Source organism: Xenopus laevis, chromosome 1S (genome assembly GCF_017654675.1).
Source record: "Xenopus laevis strain J_2021 chromosome 1S, Xenopus_laevis_v10.1, whole genome shotgun sequence".
Classification (NCBI taxonomy): domain Eukaryota; kingdom Metazoa; phylum Chordata; class Amphibia; order Anura; family Pipidae; genus Xenopus; species Xenopus laevis.
In genome coordinates, this window is record NC_054372.1 from 29,113,718 (window position 1) to 29,136,006 (window position 22,289).

General features: G+C 39.4%; 1 protein-coding gene across 1 annotated transcript; it reads left to right on the top strand.

The window, feature by feature from the left end:
- The first annotated feature begins 431 nt into the window (after window positions 1-431).
- gsx2.S (GS homeobox 2 S homeolog) lies at window positions 432-2,185 on the top strand. The gene is made up of 2 exons (XM_018242688.2): window positions 432-939; window positions 1,501-2,185. The coding sequence occupies exons 1-2, from the start codon at window positions 537-539 to the stop codon at window positions 1,830-1,832; spliced, it is 735 nt and encodes a 244-aa protein (XP_018098177.1). The 5' UTR covers window positions 432-536; the 3' UTR covers window positions 1,833-2,185.
- The last annotated feature ends 20,104 nt before the right edge of the window (window positions 2,186-22,289 follow it).

A 22,289-nucleotide genomic window follows, 5' to 3' on the forward strand; every position in this document is an offset into this window, starting at 1 on the left:
TATTATATGTATTTCTTACAATAGATATAAAATAGTTATCATGCAGTTGTTATATTTCTTACTTCTAAATTCTAAATAGTGAAGATTTAATTTCAACTGAGAGGTGGCTCATTATAGGCAGCAAAAATTAATGACAAATATCACAATACAACTATAACCATTCTGCAGTCGTTTTGCCATAATACTATGCGATATATGATTTAGCCTTTGCATACTTATTTATCCCACATAAGGGATGGTGATTTGGTGGTTACACTGCACCCATCACGAACATGAATAAACCCTCTTGTAGCAATGTTTTTGTTACTCAATCAAGTGAATGAGATTTAGTTCTGCACTTCTTTTACTTGTCACGTGTTAAGGGACTCAGAAAGGGGGGGGGAGACACACGTGGGTGATGTTAGGACCAGCCCTCTCCAGGGACCCTTTTGTTAGCAACTCAACATAAGCACCTTGTCAGTCATGAGAGCTTCAGAGGAAACTTTAGACTGCCACTGAGAGAGGAGAAGGGACTGTCTGATTGCTGAGTTGCTGCAATGTCTAGGTCTTTTTATGTTGACTCTTTAATTATCAAAGATTCCTCCACCAGACAAGCTCCAGCCTTGCCTGATCATTTCTACCACCACCACCACCATGGGTATGATTTTCTCCTGCCCATCAGCATGCCATCCCCAACTGTCATGTCAGTGTCTGCCCCTGTGTGCCCTTCTAGGAAAAGTGGCAGCTTCTGCGTCTGTCCCATCTGTGTGGCTTCCCACCTGCACTCCACCAGGAATAGCATCCCTCTACTCAAGAGCCAGTTCTCTAATGGGGAGGCACAGTATAGCCAGAGGATGAGTCAACAGCCCAGCCCAGCCATGGTCCACCCAGCACATACACCTGTCTGCAGCCCAACCTACAATGTTACCGACCCCAGGAGATTCCATTGCATGTCAAAGGGTAAGTGACACCATACTTGTTACCTGTATAGAAATTAAAGCACTTTTGTAAGGAATCTGCATTCTCTAGCAACTGTCAGTTTTTTTAATGTCATCCAAGTTTTTAGCATTAGTGTGACATGTCCTAGGCTGCACAAAATACAATCATGCAGAATAACATTTGGAAATGGTGCACACAGTTGGCTTAACTGGAAGTTGCTGGAGTTTTTTCATAATACTAAGGTGATTCAGTCTATGGGAAATAATTCATGGTTGTGCTGGGCTGATGCAGAACAAAATCCAACTTTTTTTTCCATTTGCCCTTATTGGTATACACGGCTGCAATTGTTTGGGGAGGAGAGGAACATCACCTAAAAATAGATTTTTTTTACATTGCAGACTATTCATATTTAAATGGGGACTCTCCAACAGTTTCTGAACCTCAACTCCCTGCATCCTCTGGGAGTTAAAGTTCAATAAGTATTTCTGAGCTCCAGTTTTAAGAACATAAGACCATGAAATGGGTTACCTTATAGACTTCTTTTTATATGTCTGTATAAAGTGATAATGCTTTGATTTGCAGGTGGAGCAGAGAACAGCCAGGCGCAGAATGGCAAGCGAATGAGGACAGCATTTAGCAGCACTCAGCTTTTAGAGCTGGAAAGAGAATTCTCCTCCAACATGTACCTGTCCAGGCTGAGGAGGATCGAGATTGCCACCTACCTGAGCCTGTCAGAGAAGCAGGTGAAGATCTGGTTTCAGAACAGGAGAGTAAAGCACAAGAAAGAGAATAAGGGCTCCCAAAGGAACAGCCACAGGGGCTGCAAGTGCACAGAGTCACAAGGGCATTACCCCAGATCTGAAGATGAAGATTCATTGTCTACTACTTCAGCAAGTGAAGTGTCACCCCTATAAATTGCTCTCTACCCACAGAAATGTCTTATTAGTGACTCTATGGCACTTACAATCTACACGAGGAAAGTTACTCATTTCAGCTCAATTTAAGCCTTTGGACACATCTCAGTTTTTGCTTTATTTGAGGACTGGATATATTTCCCTAGGATGAGAACAAAGTCAGGGGTTCGTTTTGTAAAGAATGTATTGGGGTTTTTTTTTGTGACAGTCAGGAAACTAGAAGCCTGTAGGTTTTATGCAACAATCTGTAAATAGTCTCATGCGCTAACGTTTTTGCAAATCCACCTGCGAGTGAATAGTTTTATACAAAGTTATATTTATATTTATTTAAATAAACGAAGATATGGGTAATACGTCTCCTTGTAGTATTCATTTTTCATCGTTTTTCATCTTTTGTATTGCGACTGTCCCAGGGAATCGGTGCCCCTGTCAGCGATTTCTATTAAAGGGGTTGTTCACCTTTGAGCTAACTTTTAGTATGATATAAAGAGTGATCTTCTGAGACAATTCGCAATTGGATTTCAATTTTTATTATTTGAGGTTTTTGAGTTATTTAACAGCCTTCCGGTTTGCATTTTCAGCAGTCTGGTTGCTAGGGTCCAAATTACCCTAGCAATCATGCATTGATTTGAATAAGAGACTGGAATATGGATAGGAGAGACCTAAATAGAAAGATAAATAATAAAATGTAGCAATAACAATACATTGTAGTCTTACAGAGCATTTGTTTTTAGATGGGGTCAGTGGCTCCCATTTGAAATCTGAAAAGAGTCAGAAGAAGAAGGCAAATAATCAAAAAACAATACCAATTGAAAATATGCTTAGAATTTGCCATTCAATTACATACTAAAAGTAAACTTGAAGAAGAACACCACCCCTTTAAGTAAATGTTTATGATGACATTCTGTTGTGTGATCTGTCTAACATTTCATATTCAAGTCCCACTTGTGTCACTATTATATTATTATATTATTATTATACTATACTATTATATATTATGATACTGAGCACCTCATCCATTAAGTCGATATTTATTCGAAGGATTGTTTAATTCTGTACATTGGAGAAAGTAATTCAAAAACAAGGTGTACACAGTGCCTTTTTCTGCAAAACGTGGGGTGTGTATGGGGCCCTGTAATAAGTATAGCCCTATGCAGAAATATAGCTGCAATGCAATACAGAAAAAGCCAGCGGGCCTTTACACGATCTGCACTAAAATATATCAACTCAAAACTGGCAGTTAGCTAACTATATTCTATATCACAGCACGGGAAGAATTGTAACTACCTGAAAGCTCTAAAAGTGCTGGACTGTTGTCCAGTTAATAATGTCACCCTGCTATGGTCCTAAAAATAAATTTGAAATTAAACAACATCACTCACAGTGGTGTAACTAAATATCACTGGGCCCCACAGCAAATAATTTTATAGGCCCCAAAAATGTCTAGAGATTGACTTGTTTTACCAAGTTTTATTGAATTTGTATATGAATTAGAGCCTCGTGGGGCCCCTATACCTTCTGGGCCCCCTGCAGCCGCAGGGTCTGCTTCCTCTATAGTTACGCCCCTGATCACTCACCCCCCAATCTACCCCTAGTTAGACTGTTGCACAAGGAAGTTCTGCTACCCAGGAGATGTGGATACAGCCAAATGTAACCTGCCCTGCTACAGCTGCTCAAATGTCTCTTCATTCGCCAGGACATTTGCTATTTATATTTTATAACAGTATTACACTGTGTATATGCATCTCTCTCAGCAACTGCTCTGAGCTCAGTACGGTTGCAGCTGCTTAGTCACGACCAGTTGCTACTGGACTCCTTCCCAGTCACACAGATGGGTGCAGTGGCTGCTGACAGCTGGTGACAATCTCCTTGTGACTTTACAGAATTTGGTTCCCTTTAGAAGAGACATCGATATAGGAGCATGGGTACCAGGCACATTTTATTCATCCAACCCACACCAAGTAGCAGTTACGGAGCATCTAAATTAGATATATCAGAATGAAAGCCTCGCATTTGACTTCCTGTCTCAGTCTGCGTGCACTAATTACTAGGATATCAGTCTCACTATAGTGTTAAGTGATTTCTCAGAACAATTTGTGATCAACGTATAAATAATTTACCTGTTGGCACATTTATAACTCAAGTTTGGGGGGTTGGGGGGTGAAGGTTCCATTAGGGAATGAGCAATTCCAGGTTCTATTATATTCTATCTAACTGGCACCGGAATGATCGCTAGAGAGACATGTGCAGCACAGGGATCCTTCAAAAATCTGAAGTAGAAGCCAACTTTGCTTGTACCATGGTCGTGTTCTAACTCAAATACATTTATTAAACACCCTGGAAGATTATTTACAGCTATTTTTGATATCTACAAGAAAACACTTCAATTATTCTCCCCTGACTGGATCAGTACTGCTGGGTTTTTGTTATTGCGGCAAAAAATTATTTTTTCGGAATCCTGCGTTCTTACACATACAGTAGCATTTTTCACGGGACCATAAAAAAATGATGCAAAATCCAGGAAAATGTAAAATGAGGGAAATGTACAATGTATAATATATAGGTGGGACCACAAAACAACAATGTAAAATGAGGGAAAATTTTAATCAGGGGATGTAAAATGGGGGTTCTACTGTATATTGTTACTTGCAATTCGTAGGGAAAAGTAAATGCCCCCTGTTAGTATTACTAGTCTGTAGCCCCTAGATCAGGGAAACAAACCTTTAAAGCTCCACTCTCCTATCCCACTGCAGCCTGGCCACTCAAAATAATGCTCATTGTTAATTTACTATCAAACTATTTAAAATTATTTAAGTAATAAGCTGCTATAGGGCCATCTGCACACAGATCTATCTATCTGTCTATCTATCTATCTATCTATCTATCTATCTATCTATCTATCTATCATCTATCTGTCTGTCTGTCATCTATATATCTATCTATCATCACCCATGTTTCTATTCTTTAATCTATCCTCTGGCTATCATCTATCAATCATTGTATGTGTTTATTTGTTTCCAATTATCCTTCTAATTGTCGTTTCTATATCTTTGGTAGCATGGCAGAACACACTTGTTACCCTCACATAACCTGCCCTTAGTTACTCATTACCCCAGACAATAGGGGACATGACCCTGCCCTGTGTCTCATGCACAAGCACACAATCGCCTCACTATTGATCCCACCAATCTTCACAATAATACATATTGTGGAATTGTGGATGTCTGCTTGAGAATCCATATGTAAGCTATATATATATATATATATATATATATATATATATATATTTTTTTTTTTTTATTTTTTTTTTTTTTATTTTTTTTCAGGAGGATGGCACACCACTTCAATTCACCACCCAGTTGCATGGTAAAATTTCATACAACATTTAAAAAGACCAGCAATTTCATGATTTTAGTGCAAAGCAAAAATCTTGCATTTATGTGAGCTCATACAGCCAACCTGACGTTTCTGTCCACTCTGGGACTTTTCTCAAGGTAACACCCCACAAATCATCAAGTATAAATAGCCAATGCTAATTAGCTAAATAAGAGAGTCACATCACTATTATAAAAGTGACTGGTGCAATATAAATGTAAGTTAAAAAGTTATGTTAAAAATCAATTCTCATTGTTATAAGGATACAATGTAGTGTTGTGCAAGATACATTTCAGTACCTTGTTACCATACAGTATATAACTATGTGCAACATTTAGCAACAGTGATAAAAATAGTGAATAATGTTTAAAAACAAGAGCATACAACATATATCGTTAGTATCCTAACTCTCTAGCTCAATATTCAAAGGTCTCTGAATTTATGCCTAGCTACTTGTCAAAGTAATTTTATTAATGTAACTTACTTCTAAAAAGCCTTAAATTACAATCTATAATATATATATATATAAAAAAGCAATAAGTCAGCATAGGAAAACATATACAAGGCATCACCTATCTAGCATGTATATAGATTGATCTGTAGGTAAAAAACAACCCAATTGCAAAGCACTGTTCCCACTCCACGGAGAACTGGTATACAATCATTTGGCATGCATTTAAAAGAAGATGCTGAATGTTTAGCCTGCAGCCAATGTTGCACCACATGTTGCTTAGATATATCCTGTTTAACATTCTGTTTAGGTTTGGGATCCAGTATGTTTAATCTGCACGTGTATGGCCAATAAAGCGCAGGGCCTCCCAGATCATTTGTATCAAAGTACAAGCCCTGCTTCTTGTCCAGCCATTGTGCGACAGAGATACAGCCGAGCTCCTGTTACACAAAGGCGTCTCCCTGGGCGCAAAGCTGCCTCTGGCTCATTAATTAGCCGGGCGTTTGCACCGAGTTCTGTCCTCTTGTTTATTGAGGCAAGTGCCAGTCAGACATTCCATGGCAGCAGCAGCAGGGTGGGAAAGGCACTAATCCCCTTCGTGCTATACCTGGTCTGTGAATGGCCGTATGACAGGGGCCGTCCCCTCGCTATAGTCACTTCCATATAATACATACAGGGCTAAAGTGTTCCATGAAATGAATACGGGCTGTATGTCACATTTGTTTTCCTTCCACATTGTCTCTCTGCTCTGGGAATATTTCAGTCCTTGGAACCCTTTGTAGCTCCTTGTACAGTTGGATTTCCCAGAGGTAGGGATTAGAGAAGGGGTTTGCTGGAAGGTGTATTTGTGTTGGGGGTGTATAGTAATGGTGCCCCATTCCCCTGAGCACATGAGAACCAGGCTGTGCCCAGAAATCTCTTTAGGAGAGTTGAGTTGCCTATCAGAAGAGTGTGTGTGTATGTATGTGTGTGTGGGCGGGGGGGGGGGGGTAGCAGGTATTGAAAATGAATGTCTCACAATGCATTTTGACCATAGCAGTTAAAAACAGTGATTCAAAATGATCTTGTCTAATGGTCACTGTGTTGTTATGTTGTGACATGGGATCTAAACCTCCCCCCAAAAATACTTATTTTTATCTGTTTTTCGTGTTTTTTTTACACAATTTTAGCCTGCTAACACCAGGATTTTCATTTGTCTTCGGAGGTCAGAGCAGTGACCTTAAAGGGGTTGGTTGCCTTTTTTTTCAATTGCTTTCCTTTTTTAATTTTGTTTTACTGTTTTTCCAAAATTGAAGTTTAATGCTCCTGTCTCTGGCAATAAAAAATGATTTGATGAATGAGTCCATTTGGTAAATTTTCCCAATAAAGTTCTGTTCCTGTAAGGAAAGAAAACATCTCTGCTTCTGTAGTCAGGACCCATGGCACGTTATCAACAATCCTCAGTGGATCTCATTTCCAGTGACAGTTCAGACTTTCGCTGCCTAAAAGGAAGTTGCGTTTTTAATTCTGGCCCCCCAACGGCTGCAGTGCAGGCTCTTTGAAGGCAGAGTTAAAGCTGCAAGGCTTGAGAAGAACCAGTTAGCCACTGTTTCATTAGTCTCTGTTTGAACCTTGCAACGTGTGGTAATTTCTGCGGCATTCTGAAAAGGGGGGATTATGTCGAAGGAACACAAGGAAATGAGTTAACGGTTAATTTAACTTGTTTTCGGGTAGAATTTTCGATACATCCGTAATTGACTGAGGAAGCAGGTGAAGTCTCACTCCCATGCAGACTCATTCACAGTGGGAATAAATGGCTCTTTTTAAAATCCCACGGCTCACAATATATCATCAGGCAGAAGACATGCAATGAATATGTTGATTTTTTTTTATTAATGGAAGTACTCCCTGCGTTGCAGGTGTGAGATTCAAAGGAGGGGAAAAATAGTCTGTGACCAAACACAATGAACAATGGAAGGAGGATTTTATGAGCTTGATGTGTTAGAGACCTAGCTTTAACCTGTCAAAACATGAATGGATATTTTAATCTCTAGCGTGGCCAATCAGTTAGAGATGTTAGCTTTTCATCCAAATAATAATTAGCAGCAATTGCCTCCGGTTATCTGCCTAATCAATTTCCTATATATACAACACAACTCAAATCTGATTAATATCTAATAGACTTCTGATGCAGATCTGGGTATGGACTGGTAGCAAATTGAAGATCATTTCAATTATACCTCATTTAAAAACCCTTCGGTGGAATATATTTGCCATATCCTCCTCAGTAATTTGCTTGATATATAGGACCTGAGTCAGAGTTAAAGGGGGCTTTAGCCTTGCAGGAAGGGAAAATAATTTTCATATGAAACTCAATGGTTATTCATAAATATCCAACCTGTGGTTCTAAAGCAGTCATGGGACTGTGTGGGATGCTGAAAGCTGTAGTTGCTTTTTTTTTTACCCCTAAAGGCAACTGATAATGATAATGGATGCTCAGTGCAATTGCAATCTTTATGCTCCAAAATACATTTTTGTTTATACTCGAAAATAAAATACTTGCTCAGTATTAGATAGCAAACCTATTTTTTTTTAAGTTTAGAAGACAACAGATGACATTGCAGTAGAGCTCTGTCACTTTTTTAACCTTGACTGGCCTGACATCTTAGCATGATAATTAATCAATGAGCCCAACATTTTCATGAAAATAATAAGGTTGTATGACATAAATGTCTCTATGAGTAGAAATAACATCTCATTGTATTGCTAGTATTAAAAAAACATATATCTTATCTAAAGCTCAGCAGCCGTTAGAGAGCAGCAAGGTATTCTACATAACAATAAATAATTAAGCTTCCATTGAAGGGGTTCAGCAGCTGGTTACCCATTGGAAAAAGAGTGGGAGGAAATGTGAATATATTAATTGTGTGTAAAAAGGTGTTTTTTTTTAACTTGGTTGTGAGGGTGGGAGAGCTGCAGGGTGCAGGGTGGGTAAGTGCGGCTACAAGATGCACATGGGATGAGAGCCTGAATGATTTTGAGCATTTTCTAGCATTCAAAGACACACTTATTATGGAGCATAAGTTTATTTAAATCAGTTTGACCCTGGAGATAAAAAGGTGGAGGGAAAACAAGTAATGCAATTATAAGCCGACTAATTTACTTTACCGCAAGTATTGAACCCAGCTACATGCCTACTAGGCGTAACAGATACTCTGGTACCTAAAACCCACTCCAGACTATTGATAAGCGCACTGCTGTTCAACGCCAGGAAAACGTTAGCCCTACATTGGATGGGACCAACACCTCCTACGCTTAAAAAAATGGATTAAAATCACAAATTCCCAGCTGGAGCTTTACAAGTTAACTTATATTGCCAGAGGCTGCCACAGAAATTCGAAAAAATATGGACTCCTTGGCTGGATTCACCCGCAACAACGGTCCAATAAATCTATTTGGGAAAAGCTAAATCTATCTTCTCCATGTCTACTTTTCTTTCTTGCTATACTTCCTTCTATATTGTTTACTAATGAAAACTTAATAAAAAGTTACTCTTAAAAAAAAAAAAAAAAAGGTGGAGGGAGCTCTTGGGTAGTACATAGGGATGTGATGGAGCTGAGCTGGGTGTCACGACTCCTATCATACTGCACCATTGTGAGCTTTGCTTGCCACTAGGTTTTTTATCCAGAAGATATCCCTCTTCCACACACAGAAAGAATCTATAAACTACACGTAATGGTTTGTCGCTGGGTGACTAATCTCCCCCAGTAGCTTTGTGTTCCCCTGCCCTTAGTGTCGGAGCGGGTCCAGGAAGGACTGTATCGCTAATGCAATGAGTGCTATTGCGCTCTCCACACTAGCTGAGCTGAATTTCCATGTAAAAACACAGCAATTCAGCTCTTAAAGTTAGAAGAGGTGGCTTTTTGCCGCCCCCTCGCCATGCTGCCTAAGGCAAGGTTCTCCCCTTGTCTCATTGCAGGAGTGGCCCAGTGTCAACAGGGCTTAGTAGAGTGTATAAAGCAATTTATTTAGTGTTAACCCAACATTTCGTTCACTCTTGCAAAGAGCACCCAAGTAAACAGCCTAGGTGCTAATGTAAAATAAAAAAACACTCAGTAGGTCTTGATACAGGAAAATAGTTTTATTGATCCAGTAGTTTTAAGTCATTTGAGTAAGATGATTGGGATTATTCATAGCAGCAGCAATTAGCAGGATATACTCATTAATGTATATACCTTTCTAGTTGCTGCTCTTTTTAAGTGAAAAACAGTGACATGATATTTCATTCTTGTGACTCCCCACAATGCAATCAATCCTGTATATAAAAAAAATGCAGCAAAAATCATTTTATCTCCACAACTGCTTTACTGTTTGAGAGTTTTTGATACGAGACTATACTTCCAAGGTAATCAAGGTATTGGAAAACTGAGTTTCATTACTGTGATGCTATATCATTTTAAATAAATTAATATAATGACACACACCATTAAACTCAAAAAGTAACATATAAATATATTATGTCTATATATATATATATATTGAAAGATAAATTGTTGACATGGAGAAGCACTGAGCAGATATATAGCACAACCTACTCCCCCCCCAGCCATTCTTCATGAGCACATAAACCCGCAAGGTTCCACCCTAATGGTGCAGCTTAACAAATAAACAGTCTGAATGCAGTCGGCCATTGTCCCCTTCTCTTTCACATGCACTGAGCTGTGAGATATACAGTATTCAAAGCCATCAAACTAAAATGTGTAACAATTTTGCTATAGGTCTAAAGGAAGTAAGACACAAGCACTGAGGCTTTCTGGTAACAAAAACATTGCACAGAATAGAAAGCACCATTCATTGGGGTTTCATTTAACTCTAGTGAAGCCATAGAGTTACTGGTGAGAAGAATTCACTTTCATTGATTTTCCTTGCGGTTCCTGCAGTGAGGTGATAGACGATGTAATTTAGCCAATTAAAAGAACCCCGCCAGTAAAAGGGCAGCTTTCCCCACGGCTAAACAGTACAACTTTTTTTAATGTGTGAAGAAAACTTGTAAAATTGTCTAAGCATGACAACTTTAAGAAAACAAGAAATAAGAAAAAAAAAAATCCAGGACGACCCAAACAAAGATTGGATTTGAGGTTTAAACATTAAATTGACTAGAAATGAATGATGCAGTTTATTCTTTGACAGCGTAGCCATTATACATTTAGGGGCAGATTTATCAGGGGTCGAATTTCAAGATAAAATTAGTTCAAAATTCGACCATCGAAGTCAAAGTTTTTTCATCTAATTTGGGTATTCTGCGGTCTAAGTAAAATCCGAGAGATTCGGACGATTCGAAGGATTTCAGCGATCGATCGAATGATTTTTCTTCGACTTCCAAAACTTAGAAAAACGCTCTAGAAGGTCCCTATAGGCTAACATAGCACTTCGGCAGGTTTAATGTGGCGAAGTATTGAAATTGAAGTTTTTTTAAAGAGACAGTACTTCGATTATGAAATGGTCGAATATTCTAACTATTTTACTTTGAATCTAATTCGAGGTCGAAGTCGTAGTATCCTATTCGATGGTCAAAGTATCCAAAAAATTACTTTGAATTTCGATTTTTTTTTTTACTTCGCAAATTCCCTCGAATTCACTTCGACCCTTGATAAATCTGCCCCTAACTTTATAAAGAAGCAGAGTAGTAATGTAACTACTTCACTTCACAGCCCCAGCTCCCATCAGTGTTGTTAAAGTGTATTTTTAAAGCTTCAAAAGAGTTTCCTGCAAAGGTGGGGTAAAAGGAAAATAGTTATCAAAGTAGTAATGAAAATGTAGTAAGTAGTAAAATTCTATTATTTCAATGGCTTTTCTTTAAAGGGGTTGTTCACCTTTATATTAACTTACAAAGGTAGGCAAATGTACCTTGTCTTATTAGTTAGATTTGCATGTTTCCACCCATGATGCCTTATGGGAGAATTAAAACTCTAATTTTTGGTATTTAGGAAGTGCTATGTGTATGGCATGAGACAAGTAAATACCTTCTGATTTCAAAAGACTTCACTTTTCATGTAAATTGCTAGTGAAGGGCTTTTTGGCTCCTTTTAGCCCATCTCACCCTAACCAGTTTCGGTTTTCTATTTGTCTTATTAGTGTTAGTGAGTTCCGTAGGCTGCACTGGTGGTGTCTAACATGTAAGCTGCCATAAAGGCCCCACACAAGTAGCACTTTACACACAATCAGATTACTTGACAACATGAAGATAGGATATGTAAGGTTCGCTGTCTAGAATAGCGTGCAGAGCCATCTAATTTTTGATTGGAAGATACATTTCCATGATGACTGAGACTGGTTCCATTTGGAGCAGCAACCCAACACACTACAGCTTAATTGTTTAAACCAGGGGTCCCTAATGTTTTTTACCCATGAGCCACATAAGGGTAATAAGAGTTGGGGAGCAGCACAAGAATATGAAAAGTTCCTGCAGTGCTGTGATTTGCCATTTGGTAGCCTCTATGTGGCCGTCTACAGTACAGCTCGTTTTTATGCAACCGAAACTTGCCCCAAAGCCTGAAATTCAAAAATAAACACCTGCTTTGAGACCACTGGGAGCAACATCCAAGGGGTTGATGAGCAACATGTTACTCACAAGCCACTGGTTGAGGAGCACTGGTTTAAATAATTACTTTGTCCCAGCATTTTACAAAGTTATGGCATTTCTTAGAGACTGGCGAAGTACCCTCTCAATTTTTTGGTCAGGTGGTTGGCTGGTTTTTGAGATAAGTTTTGTATTAGAGTATTGTATTACTGTGAGTTGGCGCATGCATAGAGCTTGCTCACATTGTATTATTGCATATATGCAGAGTTGGAGACACATTTAACAAAGGTCGAATTTCGAATTCATGTGAGTTTTTTTAAACTCCTTTAAATTAGAATATACTCAAAATTCGATTGGGGGGTTATTAGAAAAATCCAATATCTAAAACTCGCATGAATTTTACAGACTCGAAAATTCGTATCGAATTTGAATTGAATTAGACTAAACTCGATTTGAAAAAGCTTGAATATCAGGAAGGCTACTAACATGTCCAAATTGGTCCCTGGACCTCTCCCATTGACTTATACACGAACGCAGCAGGTTTTAGGTGGAGAATAGTCAAATTTGAGTTCTTAAAAGGCCAGAGTATGATAAATCTCTAAATCTGAATTTGAATTAAAACTCGAATCGAGTTTGGATGATTCACAATTGGAATTTGAGAGTATTGACCATTAAAAAATTAGAGAATTGAAATTTGAATTTAGATTTTCAATTCAACCCTTAATAAATCTGCCCTATAAGTGTTACTTCTTTTTGACTTTTAGATCCTATGAATGAAGTGGGAGAAATATACAGGGATTCCAAATGATAGTGTTTGCCAAATCTGCAAAAAGCTACAGTATATAAATTCAATTTCTTGCCAACCTTTTTTGTAAGGCTCTTTACAATGCCAGTTTTGTTCCATGTTTCAAGCAGGTGGTATTAAAAGGGCCACTGTAACACATTATTGGCAGCTTACCATTCAAAGGACCCCCTGAACCAACAGAACTGTGTAATGCATTGTGAGAGTGTTCTTCCAAGAAGGCGTTTTATGGGCAAGGCAGGACAGATGGTTGCATTTCCAATAAAAAAAGAAATAAAGCTCATTCACATTGATATTAAAATATATGTTACCTTTTGCCCCATTGCTGCAATGTTAAAGAGAAAAAGTGGGCCTCTTTGCTACTGGAGTAAAATGGAAAACATTATCATTTTCCCCCATAATGCAGTGTCCAGTTGGGTTAAAATGCGTGTCACAGGTCTGGGCTAGTTCTGGGTTTATAAAATTGAACCTACACAGAACTCTAGCCTCAACAACAAGGTCAACAAGAAAATGTAGGCAAATCTTCATGCCTATTGGTTTCGCCTATAGTATCATAGCAAATAAGACCAAGTATCAAAGGGAGAGAGACAACTGTTGTGCTTGTTGACGAGACATAAACAGTATTCACTTCCAATAACTCTAAATAAAGTTAAAAATGAAGTTAAACTGCAGCTCCTAGCAGCCATATGACACATGTTGTCTGTGAAGGGTTTCCTTCATCCAGGTCATGGTAGATCTGTAGTATTTATTCAAATAAACTGGTTTTCTCATTTCTCAATTGAATACAGCAAGTCCATTTGATTTGACTCATTACTATAGATATTATACATAATATGTAAAAGTGAATGATTCCCTATAACAAGTAAACTTTAACTCCTGGAAATATGGAGCCGTGTACAGTTGTACCCCCCAGAACTTTCTTAGGATTTAGGATAAGGAGAAACTGGGGTAAACGGATAAGAAAGTCACTGTAAAAATTAGGACAACTGTTTGTTTGAAGAGAATGAGAAAAGGGGTTAGGAAGTAGACCAGATTAATGGAGATATACGAATAAAGAGATAGGATGACGACCTCCTGCACTGTAACAATCCAATCATCCATGCTCTTGTCTTCAGTTTACTCTCACACACACCCAATTCCAAACCAAAATTCAAATTGAAGGCCATCCATGCCTCCCAGTAACATGACCAGAGGGGGCAGGATATGGCAGTTGTCAGCCATGTGAGAATTTGTTTTTAGTTTGCTCATACCTTGTGCAGAGAGATCTTATAGAACCATAAGACCCACAGGTAATCATATAAAGAATCCAGGACTTTTCTGGTTTCTCATTTTTCCGTGTTGGTTTCTCTTTTTTTGGATGGGGAGCCAGAGCTGGCATTACATTTTAGAATAGAACTCATAACTTATTTCTGGATCCTAGAAACATTTTTGGTGGTACTATCTTCCTGATGGCAGCTCTGTAGCAGTGACCATTGGTATATACAGGTAGAAACAATAGAATTCTACCTGTATCTGATTTAGAAGTAACAGTGGCCGATGCTCGAACACCTTCAAAGGCACCCGATAAAAAAATTTCGACCATGTTTTAATGGACGAGACGACCAATATCCAAGTCTTCTTCCCATATCGGTTGGTTTGTCTCTCACCATACCCGCACCAAATATTGTTTCTTACAATATTATCTGTGCGTTTATGGCCACCTTTAGATTAAAAACTTTCAGGGATTCTTTGGTTGTTTATCCCACTGAGAGTCGGCTGGGATAACATTTAATGTTGTGAAGTTGTATGTTTTGGCTGTGAAGTTCTATGGTGGGTTCTAGTAGGCCCAGCCCAAGTACAAATAAACAATTGAGAATTCACTGAAGACAGATTTTAATACAATTTTAACTAATACTTAGCATCTCAGGGTCAAAATAATTTTGTTGGAGTCCAGTAGAAACTTCAGGGGCAGTGTTTAAGAAGTTATATGGACTAGAGACTGGCAGCTTGCCTTTGTTGGTGTACTGACAATTATTGTACTGGAAAGATAATCTTAAGACTGAGCAAAAGCCAAGGGTGTTTATTTGTTTTCAGGGTCACTTTAATCTGATAATGATGGTCATTATACACTGCACACTGGTAACTCGTCTAATAACGATGGCCATCCTACATGTTGTATGGGTTGCCTGAATTTTCCATTGTTTTAGTAACCCGATTTAACAAATAAAAATTATTTAAAATACTATTATCATAAATGTTCACACCTCTGTTTCTATGGAAAACTGCCTTAAGAATTCTCAGGGTACCCCTTAACTGACCTCTGAAGCTGGGAACATGGACAAGAGCTGCAATGGTACATGCCAGAATTCGGAGCTGTGAGAAATGCTGGTATCCTTATACAAGAGTTTTGGTGTAAAGATCCATACACCAATCTTACAGTAAACAAATCCAAGCATCAAAAACAATGCAAAACTATGCAAACAGTTACCCAGAGTGCATGAGTAAAAAAGCCTTAAAAAAGTTTCAAGATGATCCGTCATAATAATTTTTCTGCCATTGTTGCTTTGGAGGACTGCTGAAGAAAGGAAAAGTGGACCAGAAATCACATCTGTGTGAAAATAAGTGTGCAATATTGGAGGCATCTGGGCCCAATTAAATCCCAGCAAATAAACAAATGCACTTGTGGAAGATCAGTTGGATGTGAGAACTGGAAATGACACTTATCTTTGTCTTTAACATTGGCTGCTGCCTGAAAGATCTTTTAATTCTAAAATATTTAATGTATTTTTCCGCTAGTGACTTAATTATAAGTTCAAGGCACCCCTGTTAATTGGTTTCAGACCAAAGTCCCCTTTATCCACCCATTTCTCTCACCCCCTGCAGGTGGCATTACCCCCTCATACAATTTCTCTCATCACTAAGGTTGCACCTAGATGATATTTTCCAGCCCAGCTAGTAGATATAATACTTGATTAGGGATGTAGCGAACTGCCGATTTGGTGTTCGCGAACGCCGTTCGCGAACACTGGCAAAAAATGCGAACGTTCGCGAACAGTTTGCGAACTTCGAACTCCCGCTAAAATCGTTCGATTCGAACGATCGAAGGATTTTAATCGTTCGATCGAAGGATTTTCATTCGAATCGAACGATCGAAGCCATTCGATCGAATGCTTTTCATTCGATCAAATGCTTACAATCGTTTGAACGAATGGAAATCGTTAGATTTTTAGCGGTCGAAGGAATTCGAATGGTCGAATGGTCGAACGATCGAACGCGAACTCAAAATGCGAACGTTCCCAAACGTTCGCGAACATTCGGCGGACGCGAACGGTCGAAGTTCGCGCGAACTAGTTCGCGGGCGAACAGTTCGCTACATCCCTATACTTGATGTTGAGAAAGTTACTTACCTTTTGCATTAAACTGCCGCTCAAGCCAAGGAAAGCTACACCTAATACCATGGAATCAAGCTCCAGCAGCCACCCAATACAATCAGTCTGGTCAGGCAGAAGATGGTTCTGTTGGAGAGAGAATGTGACTTACTAAATGTAGAAAGAACGACCTTTTGATCTTCAGCAGAATTGTTCTTCTCCCTTCATCTGGACACTGAAATCCAACTACTTGCTCCAACAGGTTCACCTGATATGTATAACAGATTCTTTTAAAACTCTCATAGAAACTTGCCTTGACTCTGATTATTTCATGCTGGCAATCATTACTACAATTATATACAGCATGATGGATCTCTGGCCTTTGGCATATGATATTGTTTTCCTCTTACAGGAAGGCTTCATTTAAATTTCTATACAGTGTTTATAAATGCTCGCTACCAGAGACAGGCTTGTAGGTGTCATTGGCAAGTCATACTGCTTGCAAGCACCGTTTTGTAGTACTGTTAAAGGAGAAGGAAAGCTACGGAGGCATTTTATTGCCAATAGATTAGCTGCAATAGTGCAAGCTAGAATGCTATATTAAATATTTATATTTATGCTCTAGAAGCTCTCTGTTTGTTTAGGATAGCAGCTGCAGTATTAGCTTGGTGTGACATCACTTCCTGCCTGAGTCTCTCCCTGTTCACTTATAGCTCTGGGCTCAGATTACAACAGAGAAGGGAGGGGGGGGAGAGGAGCAAACTGAGCATGCTCATGCCCGGGGCAATGAGGTTTAAGCTGAAGGCAGGAAGTCTGATATAGAAGTCCATGTGTACACAATAGAAGGAAAGAAATGCAGTTTCTTTTGACAGAGGACTCAGAGCAGCACTACTTTAAGGGTAAGGTGACACCTTGAGATTCAGGGAGATTTAGTCGCCCGGCGACTAATCACCTCTAACTGCTTCCCCCTGTCTTCCGCCTGCTAGAATGAAAAAACGCCCAAAGTTTCCTCGTGAGGCAGGCCTTACAACTAAATCTCCCCGAATCTCCAGGTATGACATTACCCTAAGGGTTTACTGGTATATTTAGATGGACCTTTCTGATAAGGCTGGCTTAGTTTTAACCTTTCCTTCTCCTTTAATGATAAGAAATGTTGTAGAAATGTATCAGTCCATTGCACAAAAATTTTTTCTGCATAATGAATTTCTGCTAACAAAACAGTTACAGCAAAAGGGGAAGGGAGGGGTATTGTATTCTGGTAATCGAATTACTTTATTAGAACAATAGGCTAAAGTATGTTTGACAGAAGCCCTATTGATTGCACTAATGTTGAACAAGGGGTATACTGCCCCTTTAACAAGATGTTTTTTTTGTTAAAGGTCACGCTTTCCTTGGCCATGCATCTGACACCTTCACTATTTTCTGGTTTATTTTATTATTACTGTCAGGCCTGGATTTGTGGGAAGGCCACCTAGGCCCGGGCCTAGGGCGGCGGGATTTTAGGGGGGCGGCATGCTGCCCAACCACACCAACATTGGTTCAAAAACACTGGGGATGCACAGGAGATACAATCTCCATGAAAATTTGCACGAATAAAGGGGAGGGGACAGGGGCAACAAATGGCAGTGGGCCTAGGGGCGTCCGCTATGTAAATCCGGCCCTGATTACTGTATGGACAGGTTTGGTTGCTGCTCTGACTTGGCCTGATATGCCCCCCTCACTCTAATGTTTCCTCTTGAGGACACACAGGTGGAGAAATCCAGTCTTCCGGCCTTTTTCAGATATTCTTTGAGTGGGGACATGGTCAAGATCCATGTGCAAATAATCAGACCCCATCTGTTTTCTGGCAACCTCATGCAATTCAATGGAATCATTCAAGGTCACAAGTGTGACTTAGCTATTAGGGAATAAACATTTCTATGAAACCTTCCATTAATGTCGCTTGGGGCAGGTGCACAGCTAACCTTAACTCTAACCAGTCACCATGTGGCCTCGGCATGTGTTTGCCAGGTGCGTGTAGAAGTGTTGAGTGTGCTCTAGTTTACACCACTTCCAGTTCATTACGTGATATTACGTGTGTGTGTGACAGGCACCGGATAAGCTTTATTTCTTTGTATGTAGTAATCTTTGGACATAATGTTACTATATGGATAATGCGCTTCAGCATTCATAACATTACACCATACGCTGTACCATAATTTGGCGATTAAATGTCTGTGATAAAATGTGCACCTGTACAAGTGCTTGGTTTAAGGCAATGGCAAATAAGGCAATTTAGGGCCATCTTTAGCCTGACCCATTTCCAGCTTGAGGGGTTAATTATCAAAATTCTAAAATATCTCATTATTTTCTGAAATCTACTCTGACCAAATCCGCATGAATTATTTCTCCTTATTTATCAATACATTTTCCTGAAAATTTCCTGTGCAGAAAAAAACTTGAGAGAATTTGAATCATACAAATTTTTGGGATTTTCCACTCGAAAACTTAGATTTTTGTAGATTTTGGCCCAAAAACCACAAAATTTTAGGATTATTGCACGAAACCCAGCGCAGATCAGGATAACTTCGGGACTTCTACCATTGAGTTATGAACAACCTAGGCAGGTCTGAGATGACGGATTTTCAGATTCTGACTTTTTCCATTCTCGGAGTATAATAAATCCCGAAAAATGTTTTTTTTAATTTTTAGAGTTTTTGGCATTCAGACTTTAATAAACGACCCCCTTGGTGTCTGGGCAACAGTCCATTTGATATCCCCATATTAATTTTAAGGGAATTTGTCTGTAACATGGGTGGGTTCAGATGAACATTGCTCTAAAATATTGTAGTCAGTGTTTTCCACAAAGAAAACACTATTTAACCCATGAATTAAATAGTGGGCCACTCCTAGTGATATGTTGCCTATCCACCAAGCCTGAAATCTGTAAACAGGGACAAACAGGTAAATACTTGGGGATAAATTTACTAAGTGGCGAAAACTCGCCAGTGATGGCTTCACAGCCATCCCAACACTTCTCCAGGCCAAAATTCGCTTAGACAACTCTCATTTACTAAAATGCGAAATTGCGTCCAGGGCGCCAAACACTGGCGAATTTTCACTGGCGTTACTTCGGCAATCTAAGTGTGCAGGCTATCTCTCTGAAAAAAGGAAAAGACGCCAGCGTTTTTTAGGACTTAGAAACTTTTTCCACTAAAATTGAGGAAGATCTTTGCACTCCAATGCACTTCGCCTGGTCTAAGCTGGCGAAGGCAAGTCTGGCGAAAGAGGTAACGTTCAGTGAAATCCGCATCTTAGTGAATTTGCGGAGTAACGTCCATTTGCCAGAGTGAAAATTCGCCTGACGATAGAGTGTGAATGAGCACTAACGTCTGTCTCTTTCGCTAGCGAAGTTACAACTGCGCCCGTTTGTAAATCGGCGAAGTGCCTGAAAGCGGTAGCTCTGGCGAATCGTTGCCATGGTTACTCACGTCGCCGGGCCAGGCCCGGACTGGCAATCTGTGGGTTCTGGCAAATGCCAGAGGGGCTGCTATAAGGTCCCATAGAAAGTCAGTATTTGGTGGGCTGGTGAGGGGGGGTGTTTGGGCCTCTATGTGGGCTGATTGGGCCTCTGTGTACCTGAAATGACAGGGCCTATTTTAATTCTCAGTCCGGACCTGCATCGCCCTTTAGTAAATCTGCCACATAATGTAAATTAGTTTGACATTTACGCTTCTAGATTCTATCAAGCTGTTGTGGGTGAAGCTGAAGGTTACCAGTGCACAACCCCCAATGGACTCTTGCTTATCTGCAAGCCAAGAGAGAAACATCAATGTGTTGATTTCATCACAATCCAGGGACCCAAAACATAAATGTCTATATGAAGTATATTATGCCCCGGGCCATTTATAAGTCAATTTATAAGCATTCATGCTGCTGTTAATATATGCATCATAATTCCTATTTACAAAAGCAGTAGGTATACTGCTATAGAAATTGCTATAGAACAAGCTACGCAGCAATAGAGTGCAATTTGGATGCTGTACGAATGCCCAACATGCTATGGCCATATTTTTAATATCCTATTTTTATTTAATTGTTATGTACACGGTCAGATTAGATCTGTCCAATTTAATGAAATTAAATGTATGGCTGGTTGCTACTCAGTGGCGTAACTAGATATTACTGGGCCCCACAGCAAATTATTTTTCAGGCCCCCAAAATGTTTAGAGGTTGACTTGTTTCTCCAATGTTTATTGAAATTGTATATGAATTAGGGCCTCATGGGGCCCCTATACCTCCTGGGCCCCCCTGCAGCCGCAGGGTCTGCTTCCTCTATAGTTACGCCCCTGTTGCTACTGCTACACTGGGGCCATGTTGCTGCAATTGCTTCTGTAAATGCTTCTAATGCATTTTGGCCAAAAGGCAATAGAAGTATAAATTATAAAAGTATTTAAAACCAGGGATCAAAAAATAATTAAATAGTTGTTTCACATTTAAGTTAACATTTTGGCTAATTCTAAGCAATTCCCCTTCATTTTTTTTAATTTGTATAATTTTTTTAAATTATTTGCCTTCTGACTCTTTCCAGCTTTCAAATGGGGGTCACTGACCCCATCTAAAAAAACAAATGCTCTGTAAGGCTACAAATGTATTGCTATTGCTAATTTTTATTGCTTATCTATCTATTCAGGCCCTTCCCACATTTCAATCTCTTATTCAAATCAATAATTTCAGCAACCAGATTGCTGAATTCGCAGACTGGATAAGAAGTGAACGCTCAAACCACAAATTGTTGCAGAATATTGCTCTCTACAGCATACGAAAAGTTAATTTAAAGTTGAACAACCCCTTTTAATAGGACTAGGACTATCCCAAAAAAATGGTGTTTGGTTGACAACTTTGCCTTATCCCGTTACTTCCCAGAAAAGTTTGACAATCATTTATTGTGTAACAGGAAACAGGGGTGAGAGTTGTGCAATGTTACATGTGTGACACAAGCCTGCAGCTGACTCACCCACCCACACCCACTGTACATGCTTTTCAAGTTATACTAATCAGCCCTATGTTATTTTTAGACACAAATGCAGCTCTGTGATCTTATATCCATGTAGAAATATTAATTAAATATGGATTGAAAAGGCTGAACAAACCAAAGGATTGATAATAGGCAGGGATTATTTGGATTTGTTAGTCAGGGCTTGCTTGGTGTCTGCTGCCCCCTAGTGACTGTTTATTAGCTAATATATTCTCAGTTATTGATGGATGTATATTTTTATTTGTATAGCGCTCCTCGAGGGCAAAGCACTGTACAGCAAAACAATAAATTAGAAGTAACAAACAAGGGATCATTGAAATAAAAAGTAACAATTTACTTTCCATCATTTAAAATACAATTCACGTAAATATAAAATATAACTACAATACAGATTAAGTGCTCAGTGTCAAGGCTGGAAGACCCTACCCCGTAGGGCTTACAGTCTAAATAGGAGGGTGACAGACACAATTCGGAGGGGTATTAAAGTGCTGTAGGTTACAGTTTGTTACACTGTCAAATAAGTGCCATTTCCCAGTGAATGGAGGAGCGATATGTTTCTGTAGTTCCTTGATAAATCTGTAGACATACACACAGAGACACACGGGAAGATTCTTGAAGATTTTGTCACCCGGCGACTAATCGCCTCTTCTTCGGGCGACTCATCTTCCCGCCGGCAAGAAACTAAATCGCTAATGGCACTCGGAGTGCTTTGATTTCAGGAGTCGCCCGTAATTTCCTCATCAGGCGACTTCGAAAAATGAAAAATGAAGCGCTCCAAGTGCTAGATTCTAGCCGGCGGGAAGGCTTTTCGGGGGATATTAGTCACCCGAAGAAGAGGCGATTAGTCGCTGGGCAACTAAATCTCCCCGAATCTTCCCGTGTGTGTCTGCCCTTATTATTATTATT